Here is a 26,769-nt window from a genome sequence, read left to right as displayed (position 1 = left end):
ATCTGCATCTCCTGCACGCCCTCTGTCTCTTCGAAATTATTTATTATTTGAGAGGCATTTGCCTTTTCCATATAAATCATGAACTTTTCGGAGTTGTTTAAACAGAATGGTCATCTTTCGAAATTTTCACCTGATGGACAGTGCTTGGTAAGACAAATATTTCCCGGAAATATTTAGCCTATGATGTTTATTTTGTCCCATGTATTGAAATTCATGTCTGTAAAATAGTTAAAAAGTTCATCAGGGGCCCGTTTCTCAACACATGGACAAGTTAGTCATATCTTTATCCACCAACCACGGAGTTAGTTCCAATCTTACTAAACCTGTTTCTCGGAAGGCTTCCTAACTAGAATACCTTGATATCGATACTATCGGTAAAAAGAGCAGACGAGACGTAGCCTTAGTAACAAAATATCATAATTTTCAAAATTAAAAATTATGACAAAATTGCAAATATTGTGATAAATTGGGAAATAAATCTTTTCAAAATAATAGCACACGTGAATTATGCATCATACATACCTAGACCATGAATACTGGAGCATTCAATTGCAGAGAAAATTAAATCATGAATAATTCATTTCATGACTATAAAATCACTTGTGGACGTTGAGATGGGTACCCCCGGGATATCCAATTTCAATAGTTTACGAAAGTAAACCATAATGTTTTTTTCTTTGTAAAATGATGATAATTATACGGTCTTTTATGATTCTAAACGTCATCAAAATATAATTTAACGAAACATTTTTAATTATTGATACTGAAACATACGATATTTGACAAATTATATGCATAAATTAGAGATAGAATTTATCCAACTGTTAATAGGGGTCTGAAAACAACAAATACGAGTTCAGTTATGGATGGCCTGACGTGGTAGAATCTTTATCGATTAAATCATTTTACTATTTCAAAATGAATGGTTTTGTGGCGTTTAACAACAGTTTTTCTAGTTTATTTGTATTACAATTATCATTGAATGCATTATCCCACTTGTTTTGTGATGTAATTTCAACCTCTATGATTGATTACGTAAGATTATAATTTTAAAATTTCTAAGCACTTTTGCATGTCATAGTCTACCCACGTGATGCCACTACGTCATTAAGAAAGAAGTTAGGACAGGTTCGGAGGTGTCATAAATATTTAGTGAGGTTGTTGTACCCGATCTTGGTAAAGAGGGCTTCGTGAAACGGTTAGCGGACAAGTAGCTCACTATCTCCGATTTAGTCAAGAAGTTAGACTTATGACGGTGTTGAGAAACGGGCCCCAGGAAGCGCCGGCATTTCCTTTCCCAATCCTAAATGTATTTGATTAGCACATCACCAGATATACGCCACATCAGTTGTACAAGTTTACAGTATAATGGTGGGCCCCAATTCTGCGCACCTAACAATTTGAGTTAAGATTTAACATGAATTTCGTCCTATTTCATGAAATCTTTTGGTTAATAGTGTTCCTTATATTGTTAAGATTAACCCCCTACCAAAATAAATTTCTCGTTAAAAAATGAAAGGAAATATAGGATTTTCTTGAAAAAACCTCGGGCAGTCACTTTCAGATTGAAAAAAAATGGTTCCCCATGTCTGCGCACTCATTCACTTTGCACACGATTCAGGGATTTTGATGACAAAGGCTACATGTACATTTTGAGGCCGTCACATGAAATGCCCTGAATTCATTATTTTTCCACCATTTTGAGTCGGATTTTTTTTATGAATGCCTGTCTATGTAGTGCATGTGTAAAATTCGTGCTCGTTGCGTATCTTCTGTAACAAGAATCGCGCAGATACGCGGGTGCGCAGACTTGGGAGACCGCGCAGACATGGGGGAACTGACCATACTGTACTGTAAATAACTCAGAACAATAGGCATTATCTGATCCAAGTCGCTGACTCGGATCCACGGACAATTTTTCACAACGTAAAACGTGTCTCTTTTCAGTCTCAACCAAAGATTGTAGAGCGCCACGTACGCGGCGTTCTACAATCTTTGGTCTTTACTTTATTGGCGTAATAAATCAGAATTGCATCTGCTTCTTTTCAATCTCTATTGCTTTAGTTCGTAAATTAGTACTTTTGGCCAAATCGTGGTTTTGGGAACCACTCGTAGATTTGTGTACGCGCACTTGTGTACAAAGTGAATGGAGGTGGAAATAGGGAACCGTGCGTGTGACTGAATAAAGCGCTGCTGTATGAAGTGAACGGTGGTTCACTATATCACGATAATGCCATACTTTTCATATAAATAAATCATGATTATATTCATCTTTTTATGTTTCTCACTATGAAATTTGCTTTATTTCGTTTACATTTTTACTCAATAAATCGGCCCCGAGTATATCCCTCTTCAGTCTCAATTGCTTTATTTCGTTGATTCCTAATTTACTAAATAAATCAGAATTGAATCCTCTTTTCAATCTCTATTGCTTTGTTTCGTAAACTAGCACTTTTCATATAAATAAATCATGATTATATTCATCTTTTTTTATGTTTCTCACTAAAAAAAATTGCTTTATTTCGTCTGTGTTTTTACTAAATAAATCAATAGTCCCTATCCCTCTTCAGTCTCCATTGGTTTATTTCGTCTATTCATGATTTACTAAATAAATCAGAATTGCATCTTTTTCTTTAAATTTCCATTGCTTTATTTCGTAACTAGTACTTTTCATATACATAAATCAAGATTATATTCATCTTTTTATGTTTCTCACACTATCAAATTTGCTTTATCTCGTTTACATTTCTATCTACTTAATAAATCGGCCCCGAGTATATCCCTCTTCAGGCATTGCTTTATTTCGTTTATCCCTAATTTACTAAATAAATCAGAATTGCATCAACTTCTTTTCAGTATATAGCTTCATTTCGTCGTACTTTTTAATTATGCTATATAAATAAATCTCAATATATGTTTGTCATTGTTTTGTTGTGAATCTCCCAATTTTTCCTTTTCCTTTTTACGAGACACCATTGGAAATTTTACGGCTACCATGAAGTCGTTCGGAATTTATGCTAATTTGTTCTGTAGAAAACGTGTTCGCAGAAGCCATGTTATGTTCAAGCTGAAGGGATGTTTGAAAGATGAAAGTCATCTTATGATGAAATTTAGTTGCCGAGAAATGCCGCCCAAGAAGTGAGTGTAAAGATAAATTATCATTTAATAATTATGTATAAACCAGAAATGTATATTTTGGTTGGATATAGAAGAAAACTGGAATTTACTTGACCTATGTGTGCGTAGTACGATACGGTAATTCGCTGTGCATACACAATGAAGCGATACGTGACCGATATTGGTACTCGTACACGTAGGTCGAGTTGAAATTATAACATGTATCAATTTGGTATAAAACAGACATGACATGGAGATAAATGTCGCTCATTTTATGATAAAAGATATTGAATTTCATAAGGTCAATTTAGAAATGGTTCAGAATTCTGTTTGATAGAACGATTATTTATTTTACAAACATAGAGTGGTTAGAAGACTACATTCTCAGATAAACAAACATGAAACAATGAATGAGTCGTTTCATATAAAAAGATACCGATAGTTTTCATATTGACTGAAGGTTTCGATTAATTTGTGGAAACAGATAGAAAAGGAAGTTTGAATTTTACGTTGATATGAACGATGAAGTGTCATATTGATATTCTGAGGCTTATAATTTATCAATGAAAGCCTACTTGTTTAGGGATAGGTTTTTGATAATAGGCCATTAACTTTTTTATTAGCTTTGATACAAAGGATAAAAGCCAAGCAATTGTGAGTTATTTATCAAAAAGATAGAAACAATAGTTTGTGTATTGTTTTGTATAAAATCTATAACAAGCATAGAAATGATGCGTTGCAGATACGTCTACTTTTTATATACATTTACATAAGTCACACTTAGATTATCCTTCAAGGAAGTGTGAAGGTTAGCTCAAGGTCAAATGTTTCTTTTGGAGGTTAAATGCTATTTGAGCTTAAGGAAATAGGCTCATGTAATTAGAAATTGCCAAGCCATATTTTTTTTAGCTTTAAATGATCAAATGGAATGCGTGTAACGCAGGTTTTATTTGATTAGTCTTATTCAAGACTGGTGTGTTTATTTATGAATGTGTCTTTGGATGCAAGACTTAAATTTAAAGTGACACACAAAAAGTCAGTCATATTAAAATGACAGGCAAGTTAAGCATAATTAACGAGATGAAGCACTTGTGATTCTCGTAATTTAGAATAATATGTGTGAGCTTCAATAAGGATGAAGTTCTTTAATTTATGCAAAAAGCATACCCATAAAAGTTAGTGTTTTGTTATACACCAAACGTTTGCTTTTCCACATTTGAAAAGTACATGCAAATTATGACATGGCTAAGACTAGAGGCCTCATATCTATTCGTATTGAGGTGAAAGCCTTTGACTTACAATTTATTGTTCATTTTCTATATAAATGACAAAATGACTCGAGATATTTGATATGTAAAATCAAAGTCAACATTTATTTGTGCAAATATTGAACAAATACTTATGATGCATTCATTTCTGTTTTTTCTATACAGATTGAATAAAATTGCAGACTAATGCAGCCTATGCAATTCCAAAGCGGTTTTTCTTGGTCGATTGTTCTTCCGATCTCAGTGATCCAGTCATGATTATGCTTTATTTCATCTATCATGTTTTTACTAAATAAATCAAATTGCATATCTCCCTCTGAACTGTCTCCATTGCTTTATGTCGTCAGGTAAAAAGAATATCTGTATAATTACTCCTCGTGATTCAAGTCCCCCTTCATCCGAATTAAACTACTAAGTCACTTGATTTTCGATGATGAATTATTAAGATCGATAGAATTGAATTAAAACAGTATATACTACTCCTCGTGATCCAAGTCCCCTCTCCTAATACAAAACGGCAATTAACCCGTTGATTCATCTACCCCTCATTTCCCTCCTCTTCAAAACCACTCTGCCACTTTTAGACAGTTTCCTAGAGATGATTATTGAATAATAAATTGGTGTTATTAGGTGATTTCAATGTCCATTGGGAAGACATGAATAAAAATGATGTGCTTCAGATGAGGAACACCATCTCTTCAGCTGGGTTCACTCAGCATGTCCAAGGCCCAACCCACAATCTTGGTCATACTTTAGATCTAGTTTTTACCAGAGATGATTCAGTTATCTTACAATGTCACACATTTGACACTTGTATTTCTGATCATTATATGATTCATTTTTTACTGGCTCATCAGAAATCAGACCCAGTCTCTGTTACTTCTTCCTTACGTAATTACCGCAAGATTGATAAAGCTCAATTCAGTAATGCTTTACTTGACTTAGTTTCATCTCAACCAGAAGATTTAGATAATGTGTCTCTTTTTGACTGGTATGTTTCTGGCGTCACTAAGGTATTGGATACCTGTGCACCATCCTCAACCAAGTCCCGCCCTCTGAAGCGACGTAGACCCTGGTTTAATCAGTCTGTACTTGTTGCTCGCCAGCACCGACGTAAAGCAGAACGTATATGGCGTAAAACACGACTAGACTCAGATCGCACATTGTTCATAGAAGCTAATAGGAATGTATGCCAAATCATTGATACCGCTAAAGAAGATTTTTTGAAAGATAAGTTAGGCTCGTGTTCTGTCAAGGAGGTATATCAGATCATTCATTCACTTTTGAACAAGAAGTCGAATCAACTTCCCTTATATGAATCTGCAGCCAGATTAGCTCATCAATTCTCTTCGTTTTTTGTTAACAAGATAAGGAGAATAAGAGCTGAACTTGATGCATGTACTGTACCTGTTAACATTCATTTTACTGATATTGAAAACCAAACTATTCCACTTTTCACAGAATTTCAGGTGCTTTCTCAGTCAAATGTATCCAGAATCATGTCTTCTGCTACTAAATCCTCTCGTCTTGACCCCATTCCTACATGGATTTTGAAAGAAAACATCGTTCATTTATTACCATTGCTCACAAATGTAATCAATCAATCTCTTTCCACAGGTATTTTCCCTGATCAAGCACATTCAGCAATCATCAAACCTTTTTTGAAGAAATCAGGGTTGGACGTAAATGATATCAGTAATTATAGACCGGTCTCAAACTTATCATTTCTAGGTAAACTCATCGAGAAGGCGGCATGTACTCAACTAGCTGATCATATTGAATCTAATAATATTCTTGATCCTCTCCAATCTGCCTATAGGCCAGGTCACAGCACCGAGTCTGCTCTGATCAAAGTAAAAAATGACATGTTTTCTCTCGACTCTAATAATGTAGTTTTCATGGTGCTGTTAGATTTATCTGCCGCGTTTGATACAATAGATCATAACATTTTCATATCCCGGTTATTCAATAGAATAGGCATTAGGTCCACAGTCTTATCCTGGTTTCAATCATACCTGTCTGGATGGACTTCGCAAGTTGATATTGATGGCACATTGTCAAATCCCATAACTCTAGAATTTGGACTCCCTCAGGGGTCAATAGTCGGACCCATAGGCTACTCAATATATACTCTTCCAGTTGGTGATATCATTCGAAATCACTGTATCAATTATCATTTTTACGCTGATGACATACAATTATATGTTTCTTTTGATCCGAAGACTCCTGGAGCTCTCAATAATGCACTGGTTAAACTCCAGAATTGTATATCAGATATAAGACAGTGGATGATAGTGAATAAACTAAAACTAAATGACAATAAAACTGAATTTTTTGTTGCGGCCTCTACTTATAACTTGCGCAATCTTCCAAATGTTCAACTTGATGTTGATGGTACACTCATTAGACCATCAGAAAAAATACGAAACCTTGGTGTCATATTTGATTCCCGCATGTCAATGTCGTACCATATCTCTCATATCTGTAGCACAGTCACTTTTTATCTAAGGAACATTTCTAGAATCAGAAGGTTTATTGACCAGTCTGCCTGTCACAATGCTGTTCGTTCATTGGTTCTGTCTCGTATTGATTATTGCAATGGGCTCCTTTCTACAATTCCCTCTAATCAATTAGTCCGTGTTCAACGACTACAAAATTGGGCAGCACGATTAATTTTACAGGTTTCCCGTGATCATCCTTCCCAACCACTCTTTAACTCTCTTCACTGGCTTCCTTTCAAACAGAGAAATTACGTTCAAATTACTCTTGATTGTCTACAAAACACTGAATAAACAGGCTCCACAGTATTTAAGTAACTGCTTGAATCTGTATACACCAACTAGAGCTCTTAGATCGGCCAGTGATCACCTTCGCCTCACATATTCATTAACTCGTACATTAGCCGGTGACAGAACTTTTACGGTGTCGGCTTCAAAATCCTGGAACAACCTGCCACTAATAATTAGACAGTCTCCATCATTAGCAATCTTCAAAAAGTCATTAAAAACTTATCTGTTTAATACTTTGTAGTTTTTGAAATATTACATCTTACATTGTAAGTGCTTTGGGCCTAATGGGAAAAGCGCAGTACAAATGATAAGTAATAATAATAATAATAATAATATTTTTTATCATAAGAATCATTAAAATCAATGAAAATCACATTAAAAACACTATTTAACTGTCTAAATACTCCTCGTGATCCAAGTCCCCTCTCCTAAAAATACAAAACGGCAATTAACCCGTTGATATTCATCTACCCCTCATTTCCCTCCTCTTCAAAACCACTCTGCCACTTTTAGACAGTTTAATAGACATGATTAATGAGTATTTTCGATAATAAGAATCATTAAAATCAATGAAAATCACATTAAAACACTATTTAACTGTCTAAATACTCCTCGTGATCCAAGTCCCCTCTCCTAAAAATACAAAACGGCAATTAACCCGTTGATATTCATCTACCCCTCATTTCCCTCCTCTTCAAAACCACTCTGCCACTTTTAGACAGTTTAATAGACATGATTAATGAATATTTTCGATAATAAGAATCATTAAAATCAATGAAAATCACATTAAAAACACTATTTAACTGTCTAAATACTCCTCGTGATCCGAGTCCCCTTCCCGTGTTGAGTTTGTCCAATTTCCCATACATGTAGGAGGGGACTTGGATAACGAGGAGTACTATTACTCGTGATCCAAGTCCCCTCTCCTAAAAATACAAAACAGCAATTAACCCGTTGATATTCATCTACCCCTCATTTCCCTCTTCAAAACCACTCTGCCACTTTTAGACAGTTTAATAGACATGATTAATGAATATTTTCGATAATAAGAATCATTAAAATCAATGAAAATCACATTAAAAACACTATTTAACTGTCTAAATACTCCTCGTGATCCGAGTCCCCTTCCCGTGTTGAGTTCGTCCAATTTCCCATAGGAGGGGACTTGGATAACAAGGAGTACTATTACTCGTGATCCAAGTCCCCTCTCCTAAAAATACAAAACGGCAATTAACCCGTTGATATTCATCTACCCCTCATTTCCCTCCTCTTCAAAACCACTCTGCCACTTTTAGACAGTTTAATAGACATGATTAATGAATATTTTGGATAATAAGAATCATTAAAGTCAATGAAAATCACATTAAAAAACACTATTTACCGGTAACTGTCTAAATACTCCTCGTGATCTGAGTCCCCTTCCCGTGTTGAGTTCTATTTCCCATAGGAGGGGACTTGGATAACGACTAATACATGTAGTACTCCTCGTTATCCAAGTCCCCTCCTATGGGAAATTAGACGAACTCAACATGGGAAGGGGACTCGGATCACGAGGAGTATTTAGACAGTTAAATAGTGTTTTTAGTGTTATTATTTTGTCTTATTTAGTGTTTTGATCATTGTTTCATCAACTTTGAAGAATATACCGCCACAGGAGTGAAAAGAAAAAAACTATTTTTGTCGTTTGAAAAAGTGTCCGAGTCAGTTGTTATTGTGTCAATGGGAAAACGTATGGTGGAAGGAAGTCCCTGCTCAGTGAGAAGCTTCGCACTGTTCGCATCGCAAACAATAGATATTTTTTGAAAATCTTCCAACCATGGATTCTATTGAAAGATTGCTGATATTTTAGGTGTGTCTCAAGTTTGTCCCCAGTGACTTGGATGACGATAAGGCCGAACAATAAAATAAAGACTGAAGAAGTTAGGAAAGTTTTTTTCACAAATGAAAATCGTAAAACCTAACGTTCGTACATAGGCCTAAATCTGCAAAATTTACAAATGCAAGCAAGTCAAGGAAGGTTAGTCGTCAGAAAAAAGCAAAAAAGATATAAAGAAAAAGTGCAGAGAAAGTAAAAAAAGAGATGAAGAACAATGTCAATGATAAGGATTCAAGGAATGAATGAAAATAATTAGAAGAAACTGGAAAGGAAAAACTCAAACTTTATAAAATAAGATGAAAAGAAGGGCCATTTAGTGAAATTAGTCTTGGCTCTCTTTTCATACACGTTTGTGTGTGCACTCATGTACAAAGTCAATGGGAGTGGAAGTGCTGACGTAATATTAATAAACGGCAGTGAATGGACTGGTGACAAACCTAGTCTTGAGGATGCAATGAGGATGTTTTTATATACTGTCATATACTTCTTCATCATTGACGTCTTGACACTTTAGCCATAGTGTCTTAAGCGAAGATTATATAAAGACTTAAAGATGGATTTCTCTAGGAAATCCATCATTTCATAACATGATCGCTCGAAATACGTTAATTTCATTAATTCCTACACCTAATGCGTAGGAAGGTTTTAAAAAATTTTAAATAAAAATGTAAAAAAATAATGATTTCTTACCTAACCGATGCCGCATAGACCCCTCGATCCACATGTAAACAATGGAAATACAATAGCGTCGACCCTTGAACTGCCTATGTATGACGTACTTCCATCATTTATAGATAAAAATTCTTATTTTACAAATATTAGAATTTATTACGTTATTATAAATAATTTGTTGTATTTAACAGGCGAGTTGTGTCCAGTATCGGCTGATTGTACGAGATGTGCATACTCTACAGATTCTTCAGCTTTACACATGTCTTGATGCAATCCAGTGTTTGGAGGTTAGTTACTTGATATTTTTTTAATCAGATCTCCTTTGAAGGTTTGTTATTGTGATACTCAGAAAGTAGGGGAGGTTTATAATTCACCATTTTTGAATGAAATAGAGTACAAATGACTCCAGTCCATGGCAGATCATTATTATTTCTAGATTTTATTTTATTCTTGTATATAAATGAGACACAAGCTGGACTCGTGTAAATTCATAAGCAACATTTTCCCCATTTGACCAGGAATATTCAATGAATATTGATTAGTCAATATACATGTATATCAGTTGATGAAAATGAAAGAGGTGGAGTAGCTTTCATGAGGTTTTTGCCTTGGTGGGTTTTGGGTTAACTGAATTGAGTACTTGCGAGGTCTGGACGCGAACTGTGTCAGATTGAGACCGAGGAAGTTGGCTGACACAAGGTTCAAACTTATGGATGAATTCTTTCAAGGTTTTTTCATTTGGTACACATTATTACTGCAGTATCTGTTTATGACAGGGCTGATAAAAAATAACTTCTTGGTATTGTTTTCTTTTTACAGTGGTCTTCAGATTCCAAATTTATTTTATGTGGGATGTTCAAGAGAGGGATAGTGCAGGTAAGAGTAGATTAAAAGCAACTTATCCACAATGTGCTGCACTCAACCCAGGTGAGGTAAATGTGTACCGGTAGGAAGTAATTCCTTCAGAAGCTGTGTGCGCTCTGAACGCCTAGCTTATAGGTAATATAGGAGCGCCTTGAGCACCTAACAAGGTGGATATGTGCGCACTATGAATACCCAATACCCTATATTATTAAAAAAATATATAATTATTATCCTTACCATTATCAGCAGCATCATCTTGATTATGATAATGATTATGGTGATGATGTTTTGCAAAGATAGAAAATATTTTCATCATGATAATGAAGATGATAAAAATGACAATGATAATTATCATCATCATCATCATTTTTAAATTCATTTTTTTAGCATTCAGAGTTGCTAATTTTCCGGATTTTTCCGGAATTCCGGATTTTTTCCTTTGCTGAAAAATATTCCGGAAAAAAAAATCGATTGTCAAAGTGAAATCCGTAAAATTTTCCCCTCCTAATCTTGTCACGGAGTTCGCTACGGAGAGCGCAATTTCAATTTTGGATGGCCAATTTGCGCAGACGGAAAATTATTAGCGTTGTGCGCAGCATGAAGTTTAGCTGGTACTGTACTTGCACGGTACGCGCGAGCAATACATTGTAGCAGTTGCAAACGCCGCCCTATACCCTGCAGGGATACGGGTGTCAGCGCTATCCCAGTCGGGCGATCGCCCGGTAGAACCGCTCGAAGCACGGCCCGGTATGGCTGCAATTGCCTGCTGCTGCGTGAGTGATCGGTTGTCTGCCGCGGGATTTCAGCTGAAAACCTATTTGCTACCATGAAATATGTGTTCTCTGGTGCGTATTCATCAATTCATATGTGTGAACTATCCATCATTTTGATAGAAATTGTGATTTATGGATTTTCAATAGTATAGGATTGTCTTGTTGATGAGTACAGTGAGTGAAAAAGGGCACCCCAGCTGCTACATACACCCGTCCCGAGTCGCACCCATTGGCCGCAGCATATTAACCCGCAGCAGGTTAACCCGTACCGTAATGAGTACGGGTTACATGATTTTTTTTTTTGAGCACCTTTCTTGCCTATGATATGAAGTTTATTATGTCATTAATTATTTGTTATGTACTACTGTAGATTAATGATTTCAGCCCTCTAAAGAATAAGAAAACGTTCCAGCTTCAGGGGGCTTCGCCCTTGACCCCGCCAGGGGCCCTGGGCCTGGGCGGGCCCCTGGACCCCCGGCCTGGGTTTTCAGGATTTTTTTGAGCTATCAGTTAGCATCTCTGAGCATTAAATTAATGCATCTCTTTTGAATTGTTTACAGACATTTGCATTCTTGATTACACATTCTCTTTCTTGTTCTATACTGTTCTCAGTTTATTAAAAGCAACCTCTGTGTATTTTTTTCTTATATCTCTCAATGAATTTTTTGGCTTTCTGCTTTCTTCCTACAACACACTATGAAATTTGCTGTTTATATGTTTAAAATGAAATAACAATACTGCTTGTTGTCTCAAGATTGTTTACTTGGTTCAGGTATAGCTGCCAAGTACTTGTAATACCGGTACTGGATTCCAGTAGTCATTACTGAAAAATGAGAAAGAATTCTGGTGGCTTCATGCAAATGACTGATTTCTAAAGTCTCAGTTTATGTGTTGTCTTATGTTACTTCTGTGAAAATACTGATTTTCTTACCAAAATACCGATTTTCAGCCTTCAAAATACTGGAATGTTCTTGATCAGGGGCCCATTACAGAAAGATTTGCAATCCATCGCAACTCTAAAAATCGTGCGCAACTTGATTTTCAACCAATCAACATCTCTCTTCAGGGGAGCATTTCATCAACATTTTTGTCTGACAAGTTGTGAGATCTGACAATTTTTTCAAATTGTTTTAATGTCGGATAAAACAACTTGTCAGACAAAACGTCTGACATGACCATTCATGAAACGCCCCCCCCCCCCCCCCGATGTATTCTGTCATTTGTATATTGTAGGTATGGTCATTGGAGCAGCCTGAATGGACATGCAAGATAGATGAAGGGTCAGCCGGACTGGTCAGTGTGAGATGGAGTGCTGATGGACGTCATATCTTGACCACAGCCGAGTTCAACCTGAGGATCACGGTCTGGTCATTGGTCAATCGGTCAGTGTCCTATATCAAGTATCCTAAAGAGGCAAAGCAAGGTCAGTATTCAATTTCCGGTCATTTGATTTTGCCCAGATAAATGTAAGTTCTAAATATATTTTTTTTCCTTCATGTTATAGATGATAATAGATGTTATAGATGAAAATGAAAGCAGTCTTAAGATTTCAGTAACCAAATACATGTCTGTAGATTGATCAAAGTTTTGTAATTGTTCAGTTTAGGGAAAAAATTGATTATTTTTCTTCGGGGGCTCCATTTCCAATTTTTTGTAAAATTTTTGGGGCTCCATTTCCACCTTTGGGGGCTACTTTTTGCATTTTGGGGGCTCTTTTCAAATGCTACATTTTTGTATTTTGTGGAATACTTCACTTATAAATGAATTATTACTTATTGTTAATATTGTATGAATTTTGTAAAATTATTTTGAAGAACTTCAGTTGTGAAAAAATTGTATATTCTTTGATACACGCAAGTTCATGGATGCAGATATTAGTGATAATTGGATAAACTAGGAATTTCATATCATTTTATTTGCTATATTAAAGCTGGAGAACGGTTTTATACTGTACATACATGTATTTACTAAAAGTTGCATAATGAATTATGACGTGGTGTTGAATTATGGTGTTGTGTTGCTTTATGTGTAACTAACAAATTTGTTTATTATGTGATTCTTTTTTTTGTATGAGGATCTTATCTATGTTAAATCAATCTATTTATCCCAGGAATGCATTTCACTAAAGATGGCAAGTACATGGCGCTAGCTGAGAGAAGGGACTGCAAGGATTTCATCAGTGTATTTGCTTGTAATACATGGCAACTTGTTAAAGTGAGTAATTTCATTTGATCTATTGATTTGGTTCTGAACTTGAACAACTATACAAGAAATATAAAAAGATACTGAAAAAAAAATTTCAAATATGAGCATGTGAGCCCTGGAAGTCAATAAAATGAATACAGTAAAAAAAAATGTTAGGCCTGTATTTTGAGTAAATCAAGTTTATTTGATATTTTTTTCTCCAAAAAAGTAACCACTTTATTTATTTATTCATTCATTCATTTATTTATTTATTTTATTTTTTTTATTTTATTTCATTTCATTTCATTTCATTTCATTTCATTTCATTTCATTTCATTTCATTTCATTTCATTTCATTTCAATTCAATTCAATTCATTTATTTATTTATTTATTTATTTATTTATTTATTTATTTATTTATTTATTTATTTATTTATTTATTTATTTATTTATTTATTTATTTATTTATTTATTTATTTATTTATTTATTTATTTATTTATTTATTTATTTATTTATTTATTCATTCATTTATTATTTATTTATTCATTTATTCATTTGTTTGTTTATTTATTTATTTTCATTTATGTATTTACTTGTTACTTATAATATTACAGGGTGAATCTGTTATAAAGATCTAGAGTATAAACTCACAACAGCAACAAAGAATAAAAATATCTATAAATATACAAAGTATGTATGCAAAGCATTTGTTATCCCTGTAATGAATGTTTTGTTTATTTTGTTTTTCTTTTTTATGACTTTTTTGTTGAATTCAAGAAATTTAGTAATACATAAATCACAGTGCAGTACTCTTGCTTCATGGGCTTGCATATCGTCGCACGCACCACGAACCGTCCTCTCTGTGCACTTCTATGCGAAAGTTACTTTTGCAGAAAACGCATTTAAAGAAAAGGTTTTTTTTAAACCAGCAATAAGTGCACCTACTAGGAGAGCAAATTATTTACCAGTGTCTTTGTTAAAAAGTTCCGGTTCCAAAGTTTCATCCCGTATCTTTATATTTTCTTGAAGTTAATTATTTACCCCACAGTGGGCAACGTAACAGAGAGGACGGTTCGTGGAATAGATACAGTGCGCTTAACTTTCGCAGTGCGCAGAGAGGACGGTTCGTGGTGCGTGTGACGATATATTTCTTGTTGATGTATCTGGCAGGCTTTCAATTTGTCATGAACAACCTTTGATTACAAAAGTAATTGTAACATTTAAAATTCTACTCTTCAGTTATTCAGCTATTATTGCTTGTATAGTATAATAGTATAATGAGTTATTGGCCAACTCTGTATTGAAGACACTTTGCAAGCCAAAAGTAAGTTTTTATTATAATGGTGTGCACAGTCACAAAAAAAAACTAATGTTCATCCTGGACTTTCTGGCCCGTATTCTCAAGTGGTTTCAATCGTACCACGGTACAAAACCATGGATTACGCTTATTTCATCTCGTACAAAAAGTTAAATCCAATTAAATGCGCGCTTTCGGCAAAGTGCGCTTAAAGGACAAGTCCACCCCAAGAAAAACTTGATTTGAATAAAAAGAGAAATATTCAACAAGCATAACACTGAAAATTTCATCAAAAATCGGATGTAAAATAAGAAAGTTATGGCATTTTAAAGTTTCGCTTATTTTCAACAAACTAGTTAGATGAACGAGCCAGTTACATCCAAATGAGTGAGTTGATGACATCACTCACTCACTATTTCTTTTGTATTTTATTATATAAAATATGAAATATTTTTATTTTCTCGTCATTGTCATGTGAAATGAAGTTTCATTCCTCCCTGAACACGTGGAATTCCATTATTGTAACATTTTGTGCTTCAGGCAATGAGGTCCTAATCATCAAATTCGTAAAAATTGAAATATTGTATAATTTAAACAATAAAAAACAAAAGAAATAGTGAGTGACGTCATCGACTCTCTCATTTGGATGTAACTGTAACTATTTTGTTGAAAATGAGCGAAACTTTGAAATGTCATAACTTTCTTATTTTACATCCGATTTTGGTGAAATTTTCAGCATTGTTCTTGTCTGATTTTTCTCTATTGATTCAAACCAACATTTTTCTGAGGTGGACTTGACCTTTAAAATGAAGAGTTAATGAAATAAATCTGCATAGTCCATTGTTTTCTACCATGGTACAATTGAAATTGAATTTTGAGGATACGAGCCTCTGTGGCCAAAGTGCACAATGGCAATTTGGGTGTCCAATACAACACCTAGCTGAAGTTGTGAACCCAAAACATACAGCCCAAAACACGATCCTATGCTCCAAAGGCCAGTCATTATTGATGTTCCACAAGCTCATTTACTTTTTCTTCTTTCGTTTCTAGCATTTTGAGACGGATACCAGAGATTTAGCTGGATTAGAATGGTCACCTGACGGGAGGGTACTTTGTGTATGGGATTCATTATTAGAGGTAAGGGGCTTGCCCAAAAATAATTTTTCTTTAAGCAGTTTATGAACCTATGCATAGTAAATAATGCATGGTGTTGCCAGTGCATACACAAAACCAAACGCAAGATTTCTATGCGTTAAGTGGATGTGCGCACCATGCATGATGCGCGACTGCAAGGTAACAATTTACGTCACAATTGCTTAGCAAGGGTTTCTTCGCTAAGTTTGTGAATAACCTAAAATCAGAAGGAGTGATAAGCAAACAGGCATATAAATTGTTCCAAATAATAGCTTGAATGACACATTGTACAGCCTTAGGTAATAATAATAATATTGACTGGCTCTTCTTTAGGGAAACATCAAATATGTTGCCCTTTGAAGGACCACATTGCCATCGTCTAAAGAGTGGGGCCAGTATGAATTTGTTGCGGGCGACACATTTGATTTTCCCCTCAAGGCCAGTAAAGATTTAACATTGAAGTAAATGGGGATTTTCAAGGGCGCTTTTGAACATTTCAGGGGGCAAAATCGCCCCAAGCGCCTATATATATTATTTCCTCTAGTAACGAGCTCAGATAAAGGTCAAGTCCATCTCAGAAAAATGTTGATTTGAATCAATAGAGAAAAATCAGACAAGCATTATGTTGAAAATTTCATCAAAATCGGATGTAAAATAAGAAAGTTATGACATTTCAAAGTTTCGCTTATTTTTAACAAAATAGTTATATGAACGAGCCAGTTACATCCAACTGAGAGAGTCGATGATGTCACTCATTCACTATTTCTTTTGTTTTTTATTGTTTTAACTATACAATATTTCAATTTTTACGAATTTGATGATTAGGACCTCCTTGCCTGAAGCAAAAAAATGTTAAAATAATGGAATTCCACGTGTTCAGGGAGGAATGAAACTTTATTTCACATGACAATGACGAGAAAATAAAAATATTTCATATAAAAGAATACAAAAGTAATAGTGAGTGAGTGATGTCATCAGTTCCCTAATTTGCATACCGACCGAGATGTGCATATAACTGTTTTGTGAAATGAGCGAAATTTAAAATGTCATATTTTTCTTATTTTACATTTTACAGTTGAATTTTTCTCTTTTTATTCAAATCAAGTTTTTGTTGGAATGGACTTGTCCTTTAAGACCAAACCAATCTCATATCATATTGATTTGAAAGCAGATAGTAAGATTAAATGACAGTGAATATATTATCTCTGGCAAATTCCATGTAAAAGTATTGTTACAATATTGTTTTGTGGTTGTTAAACCATTGCTGTTCAATTTGCACTTGAATAAAAAAAATTATTTTGTCTTTTCAGTACATTCTTCTCTACTCGGTCGATGCTCTATGCATGGCAACATCAAAGCCTATGAATATTTTTTTATCATACATGTTCATTTTTGTCTTTTTCAGTACAATCTTCTCCTCTACTCAGTCGATGGTCGATGCATGGCAACATTCAAAGCCTATGAATATGCCCTGGGCATTAAGTCTGTTTGCTGGTCCCCAAGTAGTCAGTTTCTTGCCATTGGTAGCTATGATCAGAAGGTAAGTAAGGGAGGAGCAGCAGTGAGATTGAGCCTGAAATGCTGACTGTACCAAACCTGAGAAAGAGATAGGATGATTTAGATTACAAATGAAAACATTAATAAATAGTTGGGATATAGAAAGATCATTTCATTACTCTTAAAATGATTTGAAAAAAGGATTTCACCAACGTATAAGGGAAATATTGTTGTCAGAGAGAATGTATATACAAATCATATTGGTGGAGCTAACATTTTCATAAGTTGAATAATTTCATGTATCTTGTACTTGTATTCAACTAAGTATGAGACAACCTGTCTTCATTTATATCATGTATGTCCTATAAGTTTGTGTAAAAGGACCTTTTTTCACTCTTTGTTTCAAATGGCACATATTTCTTGTAGGTTGTAGGTGCATGTCTTCATATTCATCATGTATTTCTTGTATTGTTATGTGAAATAAATTATTTACTGAATTTTTGAAATTGCTTTTCCCCCTTGTAGGTTCGTGTTTTGAATCACATAACTTGGAAGACGGTCGTCGAACACAGCCATCCCCTTGCAGTAGATACCCAAGCAGTGGTGAGTTCAGTATAAAGTTTAAGGGAAACCAAGACATAGCAGAAAATTACTTTGTAATGAAGTAGAAAATCAGAGAGACCGACAGCTCAAATGTTTGAAGTGATTGGATTAGAAAATAAGTGAATGAATAGATTTGAAAATGTATAACATTACGTCAAACCCCCGTTTGCAGAAATACCGCAGTTCAGACTGCAAAGTGCGGTCCCATACCCCATTTTTCATTTGAAAAATCTCAACAACATTTCCAACCCCGATAAACCCATCTTGGCCAGGTAATCCCCTTGACTCAGTGACGAAATGATAAACAACAGCTGTGCTATTACGTAAGACTTCTCTGCCTGTAGTAGGACCTTCGGAATGAAATTATTGTATTCGATATTTAATCAGGTTTTCAAAGGCATATTGTATTCAGAAATTCAATGTTAGTCCATTTTCAATATCGAACGAAGAAAGTCTACCTCGAAATAAGGAAAGTAAGTGAATAAAAAATGGCGGGTTGCTTTGCCAGGACCAGGCTCGGGCTGTTATGTTATCTTCGGACCGAGGTCAAGAAACAGGTGTTTTTGATACTTACATAGGGCAGTAGGGTTTATCGTACTGGAGAAGAGCATTGATTGAGAAAAACCATGGAGTAGGTCCATGGAAAAAATGGGGTATAGCTTTTCTCAAAAGGAGGTTTTCGTCATGATATCATATCAATTCAGATAAGTATTGTATCAGTTATTCCTTTCAGTGGATTGACACAGTATCATGCTATCTCAGATTACATTTTGATTAAAAAAAATCATGTAGACCAATCAAGTGAAGGGAAAAAATGTATAGTAGATCCATTAATATAGGCAATGATGAAGTAAAACATTTTATATTAATCATTTAATTTAAATTAATTTAATTTAAATTTAAATTGGATAAAAAGCAACACACAAATACAATATACAATTACAGATTAACAATAGACTTAAAGAGAAATTCCAGTAGTTGCAGTAAACACTGAGTTCATGAGAAAGTCTGTAAAACAAGGCTTAATTGTCAGTATATCATCGAGGATCTAGATCTGGTACAGTTACATGAACTGAACTTTGTGAAATCTTGAAATCTACACTGAAAAATGTTCAGACTGAAGATCCCCAACACAGATAAGCGCACTTGGGACAGTCTGTAATTATTGCTTTGAATGTCAGGCTCGACGCTCTACACGAATCCTGTGTTTATTTGCTGATTTCTCAACAATTCAATACACAATTTCTTCCAGAATCCTTTGGCACATACGTTTTATTTATACAAACAGACACTTTGGTGGTCATTTCATTGGATTCTGTACAAACTCATTTTTATATCGTTACCAAAACTAGCATTTACCTTCAAGCATTCAATTCATGACGTTAATGATGTATCCAGTACGAATTTCACGATATTTGAAGTCAGTGACTGTATTATCTTTGATAGGTGGTGTACAAGGAGGTTGAACAGAGACCTCAAGTGTTAGACGGTGGAGCTCAGAAGTGGCCCTCAGACGGAGGAATGTTCAGTGTACAAAGCAAATGTAAGGACTTCATTGTTTTGGGCCAGATTCCAGGTTTGTCTTGGCCTTGGACTGGTGAAGAATCATATCTGCAGGAAATACGGTAGTCTTTTTCATGGCCTCATAAGTGCATGAAAGATAAAACGTTATGTATTTTGGAACAAAAGGAATGTTCGTTTTTGAGAGGAATTGAATCTATTCATTCCAAAATATGTATTGTTGTGTTATTCTTAGGACAAAAATGTTGTTCTTAGAGGCAACTTTGTAATTGCCAGAGGTTATCCAATCATACTCAATTCCAATGCAGTGTAGATAGATTTACATTGTAGGTAGCTAGGACAGAAACATCCATAAAGCCAGAAATGTTTAACTGAATTGCTACTTTGATATTTTTTTAAAATTCTGATGTCCTTATTACAGTTGATTGATAATGATTATTAATTTTTGTTTTTCTATGGATTATAGACCACATATTTGATTTTCTAACATTGATTTTACTTTTTTTTAAATTCATGTACATCAGGCTTAAGCGTGAGCTACATGTACTTGTAAATTGCAATCAAAATAAAGCTTGTGCTAATGACAAATAAATCACATATCTCGGCTGAGTTTAGTCCATAGTTTGATATTGCAAAATACTGGGATTTTCCCCTCAAGATTCTTTTCTATCACATTTGTACAGATGAAGTTCAGCAAGGTTCAGTAACAGTTCCAAGTATCAAACCTGATCCAGATAAGGCTAATCCCAAGATTGGGATTAGTCTCTTATCCTTCAGCCCTGATAACAGGTTTATGCTGTCCAAGAATGGTGAGTTGATCAATTTAATCCACATAAAGCTAATCCTAAAATTGGGATTAGTCTCTTATCCCTCAGCCCTGATAACAAATTTATGCTGTCCAAGAATGGTGAGTTGATCAATTTAATCCAGATGAAGCTAATCTTAAAATTGGGATTAGTCTCTTATCCTTCAGCCCTGATAACAGGTTTATGCTCTCCAAGAATGGTGAGTTGATCAATTTAATCCAGATAAAGCTAATCTTCAAATTGGGATTAGTCTCTTATCCTTCAGCCCTGATAACAGGTTTATGCTGTCCATGAATGGTATGTTGATCAATTTAATCTGGATAAAGCTAATCATAAAACTCAGATTATGTATTTTTTATGATGCACTTCACCCAGGTAAGGTGAATGGCTACACCCAACAGGATTAACTCCTTGAAAGTAACAAGCACCTTTCTCAGCTGGAGCTATAGCTGGGGTAATATATACAATGTAGTCCGCCATTGATTAGACAACTTGATAATTGGTGCCTCATAAATGCCATATATTGTTATTATGATTATTGAGTATATTGTAATACATGATTTCAGAATATTAGTTTGATATTCGTATTTCTGTATTTTCTCATTGCCCCAATTCCAGACTGATGAGTTGAATCATCTTTCTCTAGAAATAATAATCTTAGATTGGGTTTCAAGTTGTCTCCTTAAATTTTGTGTTTACATATTTTTGCTATCTGAAGATGTTGATTTTATTCATTTTAATCCAGGATAAAGAGTAACAAAATGATATCAGAATCATGTTATCTGAGTATTAATTTCTATAATGGATAAAGTTATCAAGTTATCCCCAGGTAACAACAAGAGGTCTGTATTCAGTCAGTATAGGTGCAAGGGTTATTTCATTTAATAAATAATGAGGTTTTTTTCAATATTAATTCAGATAAAGTTGAATGTAATCCTAACTAATGCTCTCATTAATAAATCTGCTAATGGGATCATCCTATCTTATGGCGAGCTTATTAAGATTCAGATTTTCTTTTATTCACCAGCTTTGATAATGATCTCATAATTGATTTTTTTGTACACGTTTTTGAGGCCATTTAATTATGTTCTGAATATACAATGTATAACCAAGAGTGTACATGATCTCTAATTCCTTGCATGCACTGAGCGCCGGTGATGGCAGCTCGAGCTAAAGCCGGGGTAATAATAGCAGCGCTTTGTATCCTCTGGCAAAAAGCGCTTTATAAATCCAGCTATTATTATTATTATTAATTCTCCATTCAGATAACATGCCCAATGCATTGTGGATATGGGATGTGCAGAAGCTCTCTCAGGCAGCAATGTTGCTTCAAGTTGGAAGTGTGAGAGGTAAAAGAAAACAAAAAAGTATCTTCAAGGAAGAAAATCAGTCTAGTGAAATTTATCAAATTCTGGGGACCATTCCATAAAAATGCGTATAATAACAAATTTGCAATAACAGTTTAAAGCTACTGAAATTATTCAATTTGATTTGGTTATAGCGAACTTGGTATAGAAAGTTAACATGTGTTATTATAACAGGTATTTATGAAACAGGATCCAGATATATCAATTGAAAACTGCGTATTTTGTAACATCGATTGAAACAATGTTCTACCGATCGTAATAAATGAATTGAAAGTTCATAATGTTCAGTTTATTCTTTATTATTTTTTTATTATTATTTTATTTATTTATTTCCGTTCAACAATTTTTTCAAAATACAATCAAAGTAACAATACATATTCAATATAATAGATATTACAGACAAATCAATGACATTTCGTAACAAATGTTGAATATAAATTAATCAAAACTACAATTTGTTGCAGCAATTTTATCAATGAAAAGAAACAAGAAATGAACGGAGGGACGTGCCAACTTTAAGTTGGAGGAAAACAAGCTATATAATTGTATTCACGTATTTTACATTTTCTGGATGTGAAAGAGCAGGGCCCCATCTTACAAAAAGTTATGATTGATCCGATTAATCGTAACTTTATGGAAATCCATCAGCGTCATATTTTTTTCTATAGGAAATTTGCACAATGTCCTTTGTAAACAAAGAGAAGCACAGTGAATTTTCAAGAAAACAATGAATGCATGAATATGCATCATAGCTAGAAAATATTTCGAACAAACCTGAATAATACAAGTTGACGTTGCTGGCCGCCCATACTTGCGATTGATCGGATCAATCGTAACTTTTAGTAAGACAGGGGCCAGGTATTCCCAGGCACCCCCTTCTCATCCTCCTAATTCTCCTTTTCTTTTTCTCTCCCTTCTCCTTTTTCTACCTCTTCTTATTCTCTTCAATATCCACATCATTTTAATTCTCAATTTTTTGTTGTAAATTCTGTTTGCATCTTCACATTCATATGTCGTTTTGATTGTCCCATTTGTCTTCCTCCCCCTTCTCCTTCATTCTCCATCTCTTCTTATCATTATTATCATCATTTTTATTCTCAATTTGTATTTTTTAAAGTTCTATTTGGATTTTCATATCGGGGTTCCCAGTCCATCAGGGAAAATTATTTAACTTTTTTCCAGTCAGGCAAAAAAATCAGGGAATTTGATAGAAAATGCCTCAAATCAGGGGAAAATGCCTCAAATGAGGGAAAAATCAGGGAATTTTGATCAGTCCAAAAGTCGAAAGCACAGCAGTCAGTCAGACTCTGTTATATTTTGTTGCATATCAAAATAACATCCATTGAATGATTGGTTATGGTGGTAATAATTAGTTTAACATTATTGTTTTTGTACTGAAAATACATGTAATTCACTGCAACAACTAAAAAAGCATGCGAAATTGGGAATGTGTTTGAATAATTATCAGTGAAAGATCTGGGTATTTTGTTTTCTTGAAAAGCTTGGAACCCTGCATATTCCAAATATGTCAGTTTTCATTGTCCCATATATTGGGATTGATGTGTGTTATTCGATCCATTTCATTCTCAGCTGCTAAGTGGGATCCATGCAGAGCTCGTCTGGCTGTGTGCACAGGAAGCAATAAGCTTTATCTGTGGTCACCCGATGGCTGCGTGGCAGTAGAGGTTCCAGCGGAAGGTGAGACAAACATTTGACAGTGGCGGGTGTAGTGGTGGGTTGGTCGTTGGATTTGCTTGGATGAATGGTGGTGGATGTCCCTACTGGGAAGATCTTCACACTATGTTGTAGCAGAGATGCCAAGTTAAAAAAATGCGATGCGTGAGATTTTCATGACTCGACGTCTCTGTGCGCGCGCGGCCAGTACTTACACTCGTACGTTGCGAAAAGGCGCATGAGATATGGGCTTCAAAACCTTGCGATGCACGCACGCGATTCATTGTATCACGTACTAGCTTTGCGCTGACTGCACTCTCGATTCGTCTCGCGTGCCGGGCTAGACGCAAAGGCGGTCAGCCATTCGTATTATCTGGCGAATAATGCTACTTTTTCTCTTTTATTTATGTCGGGTCCCGATGCGTGAGAAAAATGGGTGCCATGCGTGAGATCGTGAGACGGACCCTGAATGCGTGAGTCTCACGCACAATGCGTGAGACTTGGTAGCTCTGTTGTAGGAGTGTGAATCTTATCATCTCACTGCTTGACGTAATTGGCTTTGTTACATAGGATGTAGTATAGAGGTGATAAGGAGTACGAGGAGGAAAAAATATTTTTTTATCTTATTCCTGATATGTGTCACTTTGCATGATCTTCTATTCCTCAAGAAATTTTCCCTGAATAGTGAATTCAAAGATTTTGAATTCTTGATTCTAAAGCATAGAGAACGATTTTGAACTATCACAGAGTATGAAGTAATTGAATTTCATAAAATGATCAACCATTTTGTATGTTTGACCCCCATTTTCACTTCTTTTCATGAACTACTCAAGCCATGTTAAGTTGAGAGCATTGCAACTTTTCAAGCAAAAAATGAAGACAAATAATTTTAGGAATGTGCAACATACACGCATCTGATTCACAGTGAATTTGAAAGTTGCTAGTTCTATTACGTCAGTAGCCTCAATCCTTTGTGTAAACAAAATGTATGAGAGTTACAAATTAAAATGTTGCATTCTTCTCTTCCGTTAAATTTTCCAGCATCTTTCCAGGTGACATCGTTGACATGGCACCCCGAAGGCAAGGCCATTCTCCTGTCTGGGAAGGATCATATGTGTGTCTGTTACCTGGCTGAGGAGGGTGACGAAGAAGAGGAAGCGACGTGATACGCCGTTACCTCATCCAAAGAACTCTGAAGATACAGAGCATGAAGCGTCTCTGCCAATGGGCACGATCTGGGAATTCCCAAAGCACAGTGTACATGTAGGTGTTGAGAGCATTATCCGTGCTGTAACACCAGTTCTAACACCAGGAAGTGTTTCATCAGAGTTCATCTTCTGACAACCGCCAACGTTGACTAAATTTGAGATTGATGATCGGCTTATAGAAGCACTGGCCTCTGACCGTTACTATGGTAACTGTCGGGAATGACTGTTTGTTAGCACCGACACCTTCGTATGTGTTATTGATAATTCAGCACGGACTCCAACCCCAATATAAGTTTGATGTCGCACCTGGTGAAAATTCTGCCCAAATGCCAACACCAGCTCTAAGCACTACACCTTTAATGTTTGCATATTACTATATTGGACATCCAAAAAGCGAGGCCAGAAATACCACAAGAAGGTCCAATCTTATTGGCGCTTACCATTTTTCATCCAGACCTGACATAGATCAAATAAAGTGTGTTGTTCCAACTATGACCCTCGTCCCTCAAATGGTAGGAACTGTTGAGTTATCTAGAATCATGCTTGTATTTTTTTGTCAGTAGGGTCATCATACATGTTCTAAAGACAAAGACACAAATTGTAAAGTAGATGTATTTAATTACACGGGCTAACAAGTGTGCATGTGTATATAACTTCAGAGAAATGTGTGTGCCTTATAGGCCCGAATTCACAAAGGGGGTTTTGAAACAGTGGACTCATGAATAAAATAGCATATCTAACCATGGTGACAGGCGTCAATTTGGCGAACTGTGACAAATGCGCGCATCAGCATTGGACATGTTTTATACACGCGCCCGATACGCGCTAAATTAAGCCTAATTTATACAGGAAATCTGCATAAACCATGGACTCAACCGTGGGTTTTCAAAACCACCTTTGTGAATTCGGGCCATAGTGTTTCAAATTATAAACTCACTGAGCAATATGTTTAACAGAAATATTATTATTTATCAAATTTCAGAAAAGAAGGCTAGAAATAGAAACTAATATTACAGTACACCCACCCAAGTTTTGAATCATTTGGTTAATTGATATCAAGCAGTACGGGTAGAGGCTAGCATAAGCTGTTACCGTATATTAGGAACAAAGTATTAGGCTTGTTATGAAAATGATTTATTATTCATTTTATTATTTGGCCAAATCAAACAAAGAAAATATTTTAATGCCAGGTAAATGTCTCCTTGATACTTAACTTGTAGAAATGATGTAATATCATGTTTTTGCCATTTCTTTAATTTGCATATTTGTTGTGTTTATTTTATGTACCTATATCTATATGTAGAAGGGGTAGAAGTATTGTGGTCTAGTGGATAAATTGATTGTAGGTCACAAATTTAGAGGTTTAAACCTAGCCTTGACCCTAGCATCCTTTAGCAACGCTTTGATCTATATTTGCCAGTGCCACTCTATATCCGGTGAGGTAAAATGGGTATCAAGTAGGAATTTATGCCTTGAAATGCTATTGGCAGCTATGTACTAAAGCTGATTAATAAAGCATACAGTTCCAAATTTGAGAGCTGCTTCAGATTTAGAACCTATTATTATTATTACTGATATATATATATATATATATATCTATATATAATAATAGACAGTTCTTGTATAGCGCATAACACATTATAAATAACGTCTCTATGCGCTTCCAAAGGACTTGGATATTATTACCCTGGCTTTAGCCCCACAGCCTTTTATATATATAAATCATCTTTATTTCATAATCAAATAGAGAATTCACCCAGGTCCTTTACCAGTGATAATAGGACAAACTATCCACTCGACCACTTTACATAATTATAGATATATAATTATTGGTGAAATATATTGATTTTTGTTATTTTCTCTTAATTCTAGTTCTTGTACTAATTTAGTCTTGCCAAAAACAGTATTTAAGGGTACTTTTTGTTCATCAATGTGTCAGGAAATTGATTAATTCAGACCAAATGAACGTTTATTCAACTATTATGACCAGGGTACCGTAACACAAAGGTTAGCGATTAATTGTACACTCGATTTTCACGATTGATTGTGCATTGTAGTGAATGGAATCAATCGTAGCAAAATGTGTCTACGATCATTGCTAAGATTTGTGTTACTGCT

The 26,769-nt window shown here is 35.0% G+C and overlaps 1 protein-coding gene across 1 annotated transcript; it reads left to right on the top strand.

The window, feature by feature from the left end:
* The first annotated feature begins 27 nt into the window (after positions 1–27).
* On the top strand, positions 28–25,184 carry LOC121428073 (WD repeat-containing protein WRAP73-like). Its single transcript, XM_041624651.1, has 13 exons — positions 28–147; positions 9,914–10,009; positions 10,542–10,598; positions 12,593–12,782; positions 13,470–13,573; positions 15,892–15,978; positions 17,381–17,515; positions 17,998–18,075; positions 19,522–19,618; positions 20,280–20,405; positions 21,668–21,751; positions 23,360–23,467; positions 24,485–25,184. The coding sequence occupies exons 1-13, from the start codon at positions 79–81 to the stop codon at positions 24,607–24,609; spliced, it is 1,356 nt and encodes a 451-aa protein (XP_041480585.1). The 5' UTR covers positions 28–78; the 3' UTR covers positions 24,610–25,184.
* The last annotated feature ends 1,585 nt before the right edge of the window (positions 25,185–26,769 follow it).

This window comes from Lytechinus variegatus, chromosome 14 (genome assembly GCF_018143015.1).
Source record: "Lytechinus variegatus isolate NC3 chromosome 14, Lvar_3.0, whole genome shotgun sequence".
In the NCBI taxonomy this organism is placed as follows: domain Eukaryota; kingdom Metazoa; phylum Echinodermata; class Echinoidea; order Temnopleuroida; family Toxopneustidae; genus Lytechinus; species Lytechinus variegatus.
The sequence above is the reverse complement of the archived record's forward strand: the minus strand, read 5'-3'. Positions and strand labels throughout refer to the sequence as shown.